At 42.1% G+C, this 12,528-nt stretch overlaps 1 protein-coding gene across 2 annotated transcripts in view; it reads right to left on the bottom strand.

The window, feature by feature from the left end:
• Positions 1 to 12,528, bottom strand: part of tenm4 (teneurin transmembrane protein 4) — a gene marked incomplete at both ends in the record, with an annotated part of 114,690 nt that overhangs the window by 27,577 nt on the left and 74,585 nt on the right. The window contains 6 exons of one of the 2 annotated variants that reach the window (XM_079225076.1): positions 2,707 to 2,861; positions 3,761 to 3,993; positions 7,516 to 7,536; positions 7,929 to 8,178; positions 10,980 to 11,123; positions 11,212 to 11,479. In XM_079225076.1, the coding sequence (XP_079081202.1) occupies positions 2,707 to 2,861; positions 3,761 to 3,993; positions 7,516 to 7,536; positions 7,929 to 8,178; positions 10,980 to 11,123; positions 11,212 to 11,479 (1,071 nt within the window). The remainder of the gene's footprint in view (positions 1 to 2,706; positions 2,862 to 3,760; positions 3,994 to 7,515; positions 7,537 to 7,928; positions 8,179 to 10,979; positions 11,124 to 11,211; positions 11,480 to 12,528) is intronic. The other variant, XM_079225075.1, reaches the window with a different exon arrangement.

The raw sequence follows: 12,528 nt of genomic DNA, 5'->3' as shown, positions 1-12,528 counted from the left end.
ATGAGGGTATTTTTCCCGTGCTGCTGTCCCATATGCTGTAACCCGATCATACCCTTTCCTTTATACGGTGGGGCAGATGTCAGTAGGGCCTGTATGACACGACCGCCAACAGCAAAAAAATTATAAAAAACGCGCTTATCCCCCGAGGAAACAAGCCAAGGATTTGCACCAACACAACTATTTTTAAATGGATTTGAACTTGTATTAGAACTGTAATGCCATTTTCCATTAGCAATCTCTTCACTCTGCCAACATGATGTCTGTCTGAAGTAGAGTAATATGTCATTATTTGAAGTCCCTCTCAGATTTGAATTGAATGTCACAGTCAGAGCCTTGATAAAGCTTTCTGAAGCCGCTAACACCCTTGAAATATGTTCAAGTGATCTTGTTTTAAGACATGGTTTCCTTCTATTTAAGTTTGAACTTGGCAGGGGGTACGGAGAAGATTTTCAAGAGAAAGATAAAATGGAGGAAAAAAAATCTGAAACAGCGACGACCTACGGCCTTGGTGTAAACAAATTAAAAGATTCTCGAAGAGGTCAAACTCTTGACCTTTTGCATGATAATGAAAAGTTAGAAGAAATAAAGTGTGCAGAGCTGCACATTAAATTAAGAGTGAGTTTTGCTGCAGTGTGCTCGCTACACAGATGGCGCGGCAAGATAACAATTACCTCATCAGGAACGAGAGACAGAGAGAGAGAGAGAGAGAGAGAGAGAGAGAGAGAGAGAGAGAGAGAGAAACATTTGACATTATTTTTTGCCTAGAACAGGTGAGATACAGCAAAAGTAATGACCACTGTGATGAGGTTTCTCCAGAGAAACTCTGGCCCTAAGTGAGGGATTGGGGAGTGTTTGAAGTGGGAAGCTATGTGCCCTGGATGAATTTTTAATGGATGCTTTTTACTGTCTGAGTGTCTCTGGCAGTGCTGGTGCGATTTGTCATCGTTGTAGAGCTGCAGTCAGTCTGCCTGTGTCCTCGCTGCTGTGGAGCACGGATGGCGAGCATCTATAGGTGCCTTGTATTTGTGTGTATGGGGAGGGGGTAAGGGAGCAAGCAGCAAGCACAGGTCATGAGGCGGATGGAGCTCCCCCAGGGCTGGAAATGGGCAGCTGGAGGCTTTGCTCCCTCCACTGAATACATCATTTTACAGACACACAGAAAGCTTCTCTCTGCTGGCATCTGTGGCCCCCTCAGGACCTGTTTGCTTGTCGTCGTACTCGATAACATACAGGACTGGGCAAGAAACGAGCTGGTGCATGCACGTGGAGCAGAGTTTGGACATCAATCAAATCTTATCATTAAAGCCCAGGAATGTTCTTCTCATGGAAGTAAAACTATAGCGATTAAAGATACTGTAGACAACACAAACATAAGTGTGTTGTTTTTGGAATAGAAATGTGTGTTATGGCATCCCCAAACTACCTGGGTTGAAAATTATAATGTCAGGGGGAAAAAACAGCCATGCGAAGGGTGCTGAAGTATGCAAAAAGTTTGTCTCGTCACCTCCAAAGGGAAGTGACTGAGCTAGAGGGTGATGTGACCTCAGTGCAGTGTCCTTGCCCGGGGAATGTTCTGTCTGAGGTAGCAGTCTGGTTCGTATGTGTGCATATGTGTGTGTGTGTGTGTGTGTGTGTGTGTGTGTGTGTGTGTGTACATGTGTTTGCGTGCATCATAGAACATGTGTGCATGAATCGAGAGCCAGCTTGGTCAAAGGTCATCCTCCTCATCCCCTGCAGCTATAGGTCAACAGCCCTTTGCATTTGGGGGACATGGGAGCTATGGGGACTACATTGCCACCTCTGGTTTCAGCATGGCTTTGTACCGGGGTGCTTTGTTTATTATAATTTCTGTGTGTTCCCCCAGCCTGGACGGAGTCCAATTAACAGCTAATTTTCATTCATTTGTATTTGCTTATTAAAGATTTTGTAATTCACCAAGCTGGCACAGATGTGTTTGAGCTGCTTTACTGAATTCATAATCTTCAGGACCAATGGAATTAATCTAAGCAAATACAGACCCTCCTCAGTTTAATAAATTCCACATCTTCTCTGGTTAAAGATGCAGGTTTTGCAAAAAAATATTTTACGTGCAATAAACACATACTACAACTATCCCACAACTTGCCTATTGGTTAACGCCTTGCCTTGGTAAAGCCTTGCACTTGATCTGGTCCTTATTCTTATTGCTACCTCTGAAAAAAAAGAGTCGAAATTGTGTGTGTAATCCACGTATAGTTTCACATGTTGTCACATCGTGTTTTTATGTTTTTTGCGGCCTTGTTGCGTTACACACTTCCTCTTGTTCTGACCTGAATTGAACTATTTCAGTCATCAGCCTTCATTCATGACAAATCAGAGGTACAGAAACTTTACTGACATGAGCTTAAGTGAACAAAGGAAACCATAATTCTACCTGAAAACTGGCAGTGGAATCCCAACAGAGTGCCTGTGGGCTCTAACTGTCTTCCTCTACCTATCCTTTGCAAGTCATGCGGATCTAAAAACTGGCGTCATGCAGCCGATAAACAAATGTGGATCAAAACTAAGCCGAGGGCCGCTAGATCCAGGCGAGGAGCTTCCAGCGACAAACACAAAAGCTCACATGGGGATGTCAGCATCCTAAAGACAAGGGTCAGTCAAGGAGACTGTTGTCGGCTGAATGACAGGACAACACATGCTGGCCGACCCAGGTCAGAGAGGTGGTACCTGAGAGATGTCCATCACTGCATCGCAGCTGAGAGGTCGGGCAGAGGTCAGGTCATTGATGCCCAGAAGAGTAGAGATGATACCATTCTGATCAATTCTGCGAATCATGGTGCCATCCACAAAGAAGATTACACCGTACTTATCCACTGTAATGCCTGCAAATAAAAAGTCACCCAATGGACAGGAGAGGGAAATATGCATCAGTTATTTTGTTTATCTGCGACTTAATGTGCGGACAGAGCACCACTAAATGACAATCAAGCTCTATTCACTGCAATAAAAATTAAAGACTAATCACGGCAATGAAAGCTAATGCGAGGATAGATTTTTCAAAAAATCAATAATGGAGAACAATAGACACATCAAATAGATGAATGCTGTATGTATTGATTCAATTACAACAAAAAATGTCATCAATGTAGTCTCTTTCTCTCATGCTCTCTCTGCCTCAAACAACAATGAGGTGGAGAATACTAACCGTAGCCAGACACAGCTCTGTATTTGTCTATCACTTCAGGGTCGGTCAAACAATATTCAAGCAGCTATGCACATCTAGTCAACGGCAGTTATGGCAAAATGTTCTGTTTTCAATGCAAACCTGGAATATACTGTAGCCTGCATGCTGCAATTTTGTATTATGGGACTTGAGTGTTATTTCAGAGCACATGAATCACAATGTCATCCCGGTGGAGGACAACAAGCATGTGATCTAGTGACTAATGCATCATCCATATATGGAAACAACAAGACAAAGAAGACCCCAAAATAAAAGGAAAAGCATGCTATGAAAAAATTATGCTATATATATACATATACATATATATATATATATATATATATATACATATATATATATATGTATATATATATGTATATATATATATATATGCATAGTTAGTAATGGAGGTTAGATAAGATAATTTAATGCATGAAAACTGAAGAGTATTGATCTCGCCTCCGGGACTGCGGTCTTTAACTAGCAAGCTTGAAAAGAAAAGAAAACCCTGACTTGGTACGGCACCCTATATTGATCATAACAACGTCCATACAATACCTCTGGGGTTGGTCAGAGTGGCCTCAACGGCCTTTCCTCCATCCCCGCAGCGAGCGTCATCGTATGGGAGACACTGGTCGCCGGTGCCCGCTATCAGCTCAAGATTCTTGGCGACATCTTTCACCACATTCATGGATTTCACCTTGAAAACCTTCCTGCTGCTGGTGTCCGAAAGGTACACGGCACCGTTCACCGGACTGGTTGCCAGGTAGTACTTATGAGTGGGGCTGTTGCTGAGAGAAGGGAAAAAAGGGGAGGAAGAAGCCTAAGTCAATAAAGCTGGAAGGGCTACAGCGCTTTCAAATAAGAAACATTGTTTAATACAATTAAAATGGATTCAAAGCCATTTAGAGAGTCAATGGGACACAATTACAGTTTAAACCATGGACACGGAAAAAGAATAATGGAATAAGATTAAAGATGACAAAATAGAATGAGATTAAACATGACATAATGGTGGAGCTTATAACTCATCTGCAATACAGTCAGCTTAGTTAGAAATCCTTGGTGTCAAAAGAGAGTGGAAACTTAACTCATCTTTATAAATGTGATATATACAGTAGTATACAGTGGTCATATGTGTAAATACTGTATATGGATTGGATAGATATAAGTGTCATGTTTCCTTTAGCGTATTGAAACAGCAATGATGGAGGGGATGTAGAGTTAGGAAGACAAAGAGAAACGAGGGTCTGCTCAGTCATTGGATCCTTTGACAGAAATCCTAAGTACCCCCTCATCCCTGTTCCAAGAAATCTTTGACATATTATCTGCCTGTACATTAGTAGTCTGATTGTTGCTTATAAAGGTTCAAACAAGTGTGTTTTTCTGTTTCCCTTGGGACTTATTTAGAGTATCCGAAATGCATAGCTGAAGCAATAACACACATATGCGTCCATCAGGCACAGCATAGAACAAAACAATATCCTATTAAACTTCCAACCAAGTCAGCAAAGCAATCCTTCATATCCACAGGAGGTTGCCCAACCTGACAGATAGACAAAAGAGCCAAATATAACCAATCCTGCTGCGGCGCGACGCATGCAATCTATTGGCACACTCCAGTCAGAATATAGGTGTCAGAAAACACAGAAAACAAAGACGACTGTCAAATCCATAGTAGTGCAAATGAAGTGGCAGGGAGGACTAGTTCCATCAGGAATCTGCCCCTGCATATAACAAAGACATGATCTTCTGCTGAAAAATAAAACCATGACAGATTGTAACTAAAACACCTAATCCCAATAGTGCTGGGTACTGGAACACAAGACCTTAAAGGTATCAACCGGAATAACCCAGTACCAAGTAGTATTAAAATTGCATATCATCCTCTTTGTACCCAGATCTACAAAAGTATTATTATTTGTATGGTTTAATGCAACGTAATATTGGGCCAGCAGCTACAACCCACAGTCTGTGGTGTGGTTAGTTAAAAAGACAAATAAATACGGTGGTGGGGACATTTTACAGAACTGAATGCTTTCATTCTTATAATGGGTAGGAAGTTGGTATTGTAATATTTTAAACTGCATCCAGCCATAATACAAGGCAGGATATGCAAGAGGGATCTTATTTAGAAAGTGGCAGATTTGAATGACAAATTTGTCAGACTTCTGTGCTCCCATAAATACAGTACAAAGCATCAATTGTACTGGGAGAAGTGGTCCTTTCTCTACAGATGATGTCCACATACTTCTATTAGTTGATTATAAGAAAATGTATTGCTAGAAATTTGGCTAATCTATTATACATATAAATCATTTAAATCTTTATCAAGCAAAAAATTAAATAAATGCTGGTTCCAGCTTTGCCCATGTGATAATTTGCAGTATTTCTCTGTCATTGTTGACTGTTGGTCAGACAAAACAATGAATCAGTAACCTGTTCAGCAGTGAAGCGTTTAGCGCCACCTTAGTGATGACCAGCGTTATCAGGGCAGGATACAGCACAGTTCTGCCAGACTTGATAAGCGTTACCCAGAAACCTGTCAGCAGGGTGTCATTCAAAGTGGATTAAGTTGGAATTTCAACTCTAACCTTGAGGGTTCTTTAAGGGCTTATGGCCGGCGTGACAGGGCCGGATCTTATATTTGTATCATACAACAAGAAAGAAAGACCAGTGGGTCTGTGGGATTGTCAACTCCGGTACGTAACTTTATATGACAATTGACCTTCAATGAATCAGAGATGACAGTACACTGCAGCAAACCTCAGGCACACATGTCACAATCAGCCCACTGACCAAGTTGACTGATATGTTGGTCTACAGTACATTTCAGGTACAACTGGCTGGTTTAGGACATAAATAAAAAAAACACTACTGTCTTAGAGTAGGTCAGTATCAAGCCTCAATAACTGGATTCTACTTTGCATTCTATCTGCCATGTGCAATCAGCTGATACCTTATCAGCTCCCAGTTGCATGTAGAACAGTGTTGGTCCCCCCCATAGTGTTTGAAACTATGAGGCTTTATTCCCTGACCTTGAGCCATGTCCACATACCCCATCTATATTCACTGACAACATCTAGTTTGTAGAAGATAATTGGATTTTGCTGCATGCTGGCGCGGCAACGGAGGGAGCGCAGTTGGAGTGGACGGGGACATCCTTAGTAGGGGGTCAATGAACATTGCAGTGAGATCACCCACCTCCCAGTCCTATCGCTAGCTCACACATGAACAGGAGGCAGCCATCCATTTTGTATGGACACATGCTGTGTTTTTTCTCTATAAATCTCCTTCTTAATATGCAAATGTCTTGGGGGTACTGAGAGCGAGGGGACGGAGCTTTGACATTTCTTTAGATTTGCTCTAGCAAACAGTCTGTATGGGAAGGTTTTAAGCTAGTGTATGTGAGTGTATTGACGTCCTGTTAGTGCACAAAGACATGTGAGACTGACAAAAAGGTAGATGTGGAGAGACGGAAAAAGCAATACAGAGCATCTGAGGGTTTTGGTAGCCCTTTAAGCCCTGACCCTAACATTAATGTGGCCGTTCTTGAAAATAGAGGCCAGTGACCTGCATCCCTTCGCTTTTCATCCTCAGTTTGACTACATGTTCCCCAGCTGTAGTCAAGACCCTTTGATAGAAAGTCAATCAATAGCCCTTTGCCCGAGACCTGGTATCTAAAGACAACACGCAGAGATTTCCCCTCACCGCCATCTGCCAATTTAAATGAGGTCTTTGTATCTTAAACCAATGATAAGATCATAATGAAACTTCTTTCCTACCGTGTGGATGTAGCAAGGTATGCCGAATACACTGGCAATGAAATGTAAGTTCTATATCCCACTCTGAAATGTTGACTTCATTCCTTGACTACTTGACAGATAGCAATTCCACAACCATTTTATTTATAGGGACACATTCAAAACCATAATACTAGATGACTCAATACTTATATATCTATATTGGTCAATGTTATTTGACCCTCATTATCAATCCTGAGGCAAAGGGCAGTCTCTACTGAGCCAACAATAGGCTCCGTTCTCTCTTTGCAATCACACACACAAATGCAAAAACACTGCCGTGAGCAAGCCACTGAATCCAGAGATTCAGTAAGCTCATAAAGAGCTCATAAGCTACTAAATCTACAGCTTTATGAAGATGAAAATCACAGTCAGTCATAATTTAAAGATATGATCTTCTCGCTGATCAAAAGTGCACATCTGAAATGGGCTCAAACGGGCACTTTGACATCAAGTATGTGGACTGTGCCCTTTCTCTATATTAATTTCAGCAAATACTGTATGGCTTACCTATGCCTGAAGTCTTTATTTCTGTTTGCCAAGTGCAGCAGAAAATGAGAGAGGAAGAGAAAGGAGAGGAAATGTTAGTTGTTAGAAGATAGAACAAAAGTGGACAGATATATTTAAGAGAGAATCATGACAAATTAATTATAATCTACTCAAATCCTCCGTCTTTGCTGATGATAATTGAGAAATTAATCTTTTCCTGGAACGTCTTCTGTTAAGACCCCATTACATCCTCTTCAGCCCCTATCAGGGCCAAGCTGCAGCTGTTACAGGTGGATGAGACAGGCAGGACCATCAATCCTGGGCCTGAGGGCGTTTCTGTCCATCTCAATCGACCTCAGTGGTTTACGACCTGTGTGCAAGCCCATCTGAGCTCATGGTCCTGAGTGAACGTTAGTGGGCTGCTCTTCAGTTACCTGAGCTCCAGGACGCTGGTGACGTTCCCCGTGGTGAAAATCCTCCTCACATAGTTGAAGTCGCCCACATACAGACTTCCATCTGAGCCGCACGCCAGAGCCACGGGGGCCAGCAGCTTGTTTCCGTCAGCGAGGCCATTACAGCTGGGGCAGGAGATGCTGCGCCTGCGCCCATTTCCCATCACGCTACCGATTACAGGAGGCTGCTGGGAGATGAAGACGTTCTCCCCGTTGCCCATGTGAAGAATACCTGATGAGGGTGCAGGAAGAGAAAAATAAGTAAAAACACCTGCAACATGTCTGGTTTGAGCAGAGTTGACTGGGCTCTCTTTCCCTAAAATTGAATGCGAGCAAAAATGCAGGTGCAGACTAGTGGAGCAAGTGGAAAGGGATGTGACCAACTGGTTCTTTCTAATTTGTGCAATTTTGATAACCGGAGGTGGGCTTCAACAATAGGCAGCAATCAGCATCTCTGTTCTTTGAAAGCAGCAGCGTTTCCTAAAATGCCAGGAAGTGCATCCGGGCCAGTTTCTCCCAAGAAAAAAATGTCTTCAAGAGGCTTTATTATACAATGAATATTTAGCACCCAAGATTTGTTGCCAAAGGCAGATGAAGTTAGATTTACATTTTACGAGGCACTTGAAATCCTGTCAACAAACCTATTTTACAAGAAGATTAAATTCAGGCAGTTACAATACACCTACACAAATCTGAAAGTAAAAACTAAGTAACTGGTGACTGTATTTTTTCCACCACAGTGATAACAAAGGTTAGCAGTCTGCATCTAGGTCATATTTAGGCATGCATATATCTATTCCACTTCTGCAAATTGATCATGCAATTCACATAAAATGAAGTCAAGTCAATTTTATTTATGATGCCCAATATCATAAATCACAAATTTGCCTCAGGGGGCTTTACAATCTGTGCAGCATACAACACCCTGTCCTTTTCCACTTTCATAAGGAAACCCTTCCCAATTAATAATGTCCACACAACATACATTTAATTTGATTACAGGAGTTTTACTACGTTAAAAAATGTTTCTACATTACTGTGAAGGAGCTTTAAGACAAATCCGGCTGCCATCTACACTTGCAGAAAATCTGCATATACTTTGAATCTGTAGAGCCAGCATTCCAGTCTGGTGCGTAGAGATGCATAGGGGGTTATATAAATAGGTTTACAAATTCCTCGCCAGAAGATTTAATTAATTAAGACACCCATGCTGCTTGATGTGTGTGTGTGATAATGGGCAGTGCAGTTAACAAATGGGGAGCCAAAATATTAAAACGGGATGCTCAAGTTGCTCTGTTTGTTTGTAAATGGGCGACTGCTAACACGTCACTGGTGAGAACTTGCTAAGCTGAGGCTATTCTAGTGCCACCATGCTGAAAGTCTCTGTCTCCTGGTCGTCTATTGCAGATTAAAATACATATTAGATAAACACTTTAAAAGAGAGTGAAAGTCAACACACAGACAAGAATCTGATGCGGTTTTGAATAGGTTTGTGTGTGCACCTCTACCAACTGAAGCCATGGAAATTGCTCTGTGTGCCCATGTTTGCAATAAGAGGTGGTCTTAGCGGATGGAAACACAGGCACAATTTCACGCCAAAACGGGGAGCAAAAAGCCCTTGGCACAATTGGAATCTCTTGGAGCTAGAAAATTACCACACAGGCATACAATCACAAAAAAAATTGACTTGCCCCGATTAATACTGGCAGCACGCCTGCCTCCCTGCTTCCACCGGCTTTGTGCATGAATAAAAGTAGAGCCATATGAGTACAGTCCATGTGCAGGCATTCAGGCATACAACCCACACACACACACACACACACACACACACACAAACTATGTTTCCATTAGTATTGCCAATCAACTCTTGGAAAATGTTCAGATATGTTAATGTAAAGATGTTGCTGCTGCCCAATCAATGTAATCATATTTGAAATCCAGCATCTGTGTGTCTGCAGGAGGTTTTCTGCTCCTGATGGTTGGTTTACGTGGCGACCTGAGTTCTTTGAGTGTCACAACATTTGGTGCATCAGAAAGGATCAGCTGAGCATCTCCTTCCTGGGACTTGATTTAATAATAGGGGCTGCTGCTGCTGGGAGCAGCAGCCTGACAGCAATTAAATAAGGGATGATTCTAAAATGCTGGGCATGAACAGGACGTGGATGTGCCAACTGGGGTGGTTGCATGGGTGGGGTGGGGGGTTAGCTCTCTCCCTCCCCCGGACAGCACATTTAGACTTAGAAAGTTTAGTGTGACAGATCAAAGTGCCACCTTCCTGAGCACTTTTCATAAAAGTATGCCTCATCTCCTCTGATGAGCCCTTCCAGACACAAACAAACTGTAAAGCCTGGCCAGTGACAGGTGTTGCCCTAACTTTCTCTCTTCATTCCTACTTCTGCCTCTCAGGAGTAATTTACTGGCAATGGGAAAATTGACCCCCCCCTTCACCTAAAAATGGACAGAAGTAATAAAAAAGTCAGATCTATCTGAGGATACATGACTGCTGAACTGAAAAAGCCTCAAAATGCCACAGACGGGCAGGACAATTCATTGCTACACTAAAAGCATCATCTGAGGCACTCGGTGGACATGGTGGTACTTATCTGCAGTCTTGGGCACGAGCAGAATGTGATGTGTAAAATGCGATAAGGAGCGTCAAACTGAAGACTGACACCCCAAACATTTTTCATCTTATCAAATGATGAGGTATGTTATTGAGTCCTAATGAGATTTAATTATATAAAACAAAACCGAAACCGCTAGTTAAATAGGATGCTTGTTTCCAATGTAAATAAAACAATCCCTGATATTAATGTACATATCTGCATTATGCTATTTTCTTCTTAATCGCTGACACAATTTTTTTGAAAACTGCACTGCCACACATGTATTTACCTGTGTTTTGAAAACTCAACACTTGAATAAATAGTTCAAATCAAGATTTCTTTCAGCATGAAATCATTTATTGAGTAGGTGGTTTAATGCCGAGTGTCTGAGAATAGGCATTTCGAAAGGGATTAGTAGTTGACTCACCGCTCTGGATATTTAAAGCATGGTGCTTGTCGATAGTCCATCCTCCCAGTTTGGAGGCGGTGGTTTCGTGGCCCTGAAGAACAGCTGTCCTCTTCTCCCATAGAATGAGGTCCGGACAGGACTCGTACTCAAAACCAACAGATACTAGGGAAAGATGAAACTAGTATTAGTGAAACACGTGTTCAAGATGAAACATTTTCACATTATATGCAATAATCACTTGATCACCTACCAAATGCTTCAGACAAGCCGTAGACCTTCTGGCTGTAGACATCAGCCTTGTCCCACACAAAGTCATACAAGAGGTTTGGGGCTGCAGGAAACCACTTTCTGAACAGCCGGCCTTCCACAGCCACCATGAGGTGAACCTTCATCAAGTTGAAAGGTATTGTGGAGTGGGTGAGGGTCACCCTCAGTATTGACTTGTAACCTGGAGTCCTGCTGCTTAAATAGCCGAGCTTCATATCTGTCCCAGGTATGGGCACTTCCTCCTGCAGAGACTATGGACAAAAAAATAAAGCATATAAATGGCAGACAGACTAAGATAAATCCCTAAGATAGGAATTGCAAATTCTGAAGTGCTTAGAATTCTATGTTCCTCAGTGTTTACGGTAGGATTAATAACATGCCTCTGCATGTCCATTATTTCACACAGATTATCAATTTGTCATTCCTTCGGTCAGTGGCAACTGTGCCATTTGTTACATATTTTTCATAGTCGCCCCGAACCAAATATATTGAACCACGGAAAGATTAAAGACATCAATTAGAGGACAATTATGTCCATGCGTTACAGGGAATCTAATGACGGATTTCTTCATTATGTACTTCAGGGAGTATTTTCATAATTGAATTAATATTAGCAAGTCCTTCATTAGGACAATAGTCTTCCCTGCAATCCATATGACAATGGCATCACACGAGTGCCCTTGGGCTCAGAGCTGGCACCGTCCGATAATACAGAGAGTAATAAAAGTTGGTTTAGCAGGAGACAACGCTGTGGCTTTGGGGATTTTCCACTGAGGTCAGACCTGTAACCTCTTGATGATACAACAGTAGGTCAGCACTCAATTATATTATACAGTATTCATATTTAGGATCAAGGGTCGACAGCACTAGTTTGGGTGACCAACTCCTCTCTGCTCTAATTAAGTGACCTCTCGTCGTCTGTCTCCACAGTACAAAATGTACAGTAACAATTAAGACGGCTACCCAAAGTGGAAGTCAGTTGGAGGACATGTCACTTCTGGTGCGTTTCTTGACAAATGTTCCAGAGTGGTTGAATGTTTAGAATTCCCTTTTATAAGGACAAGTGTAAATTGGACGATGTACCAGTGTGACACTCTCACAGCTCAAGGAACAGCAAAGACAAGGCTGCTATAAATAGAGAGGTCTGCATGCTAAATTCACTCACATGCCATAAATCTAACGAAGCAAAGTCGGAGACAAAGTAATTAGAGAAGGGCACAGAGATGCCTGCTGGACGTACAGTGGCCACAAATTCACCTGCACACACAAGCTCATGCGAAACAAGACACATACATGTGTA

This window comes from Taurulus bubalis (assembly GCF_910589615.1).
Source record: "Taurulus bubalis genome assembly, chromosome: 10".
Lineage (NCBI taxonomy): Eukaryota > Metazoa > Chordata > Actinopteri > Perciformes > Cottidae > Taurulus > Taurulus bubalis.
The sequence above is the reverse complement of the archived record's forward strand: the minus strand, read 5'-3'. Positions and strand labels throughout refer to the sequence as shown.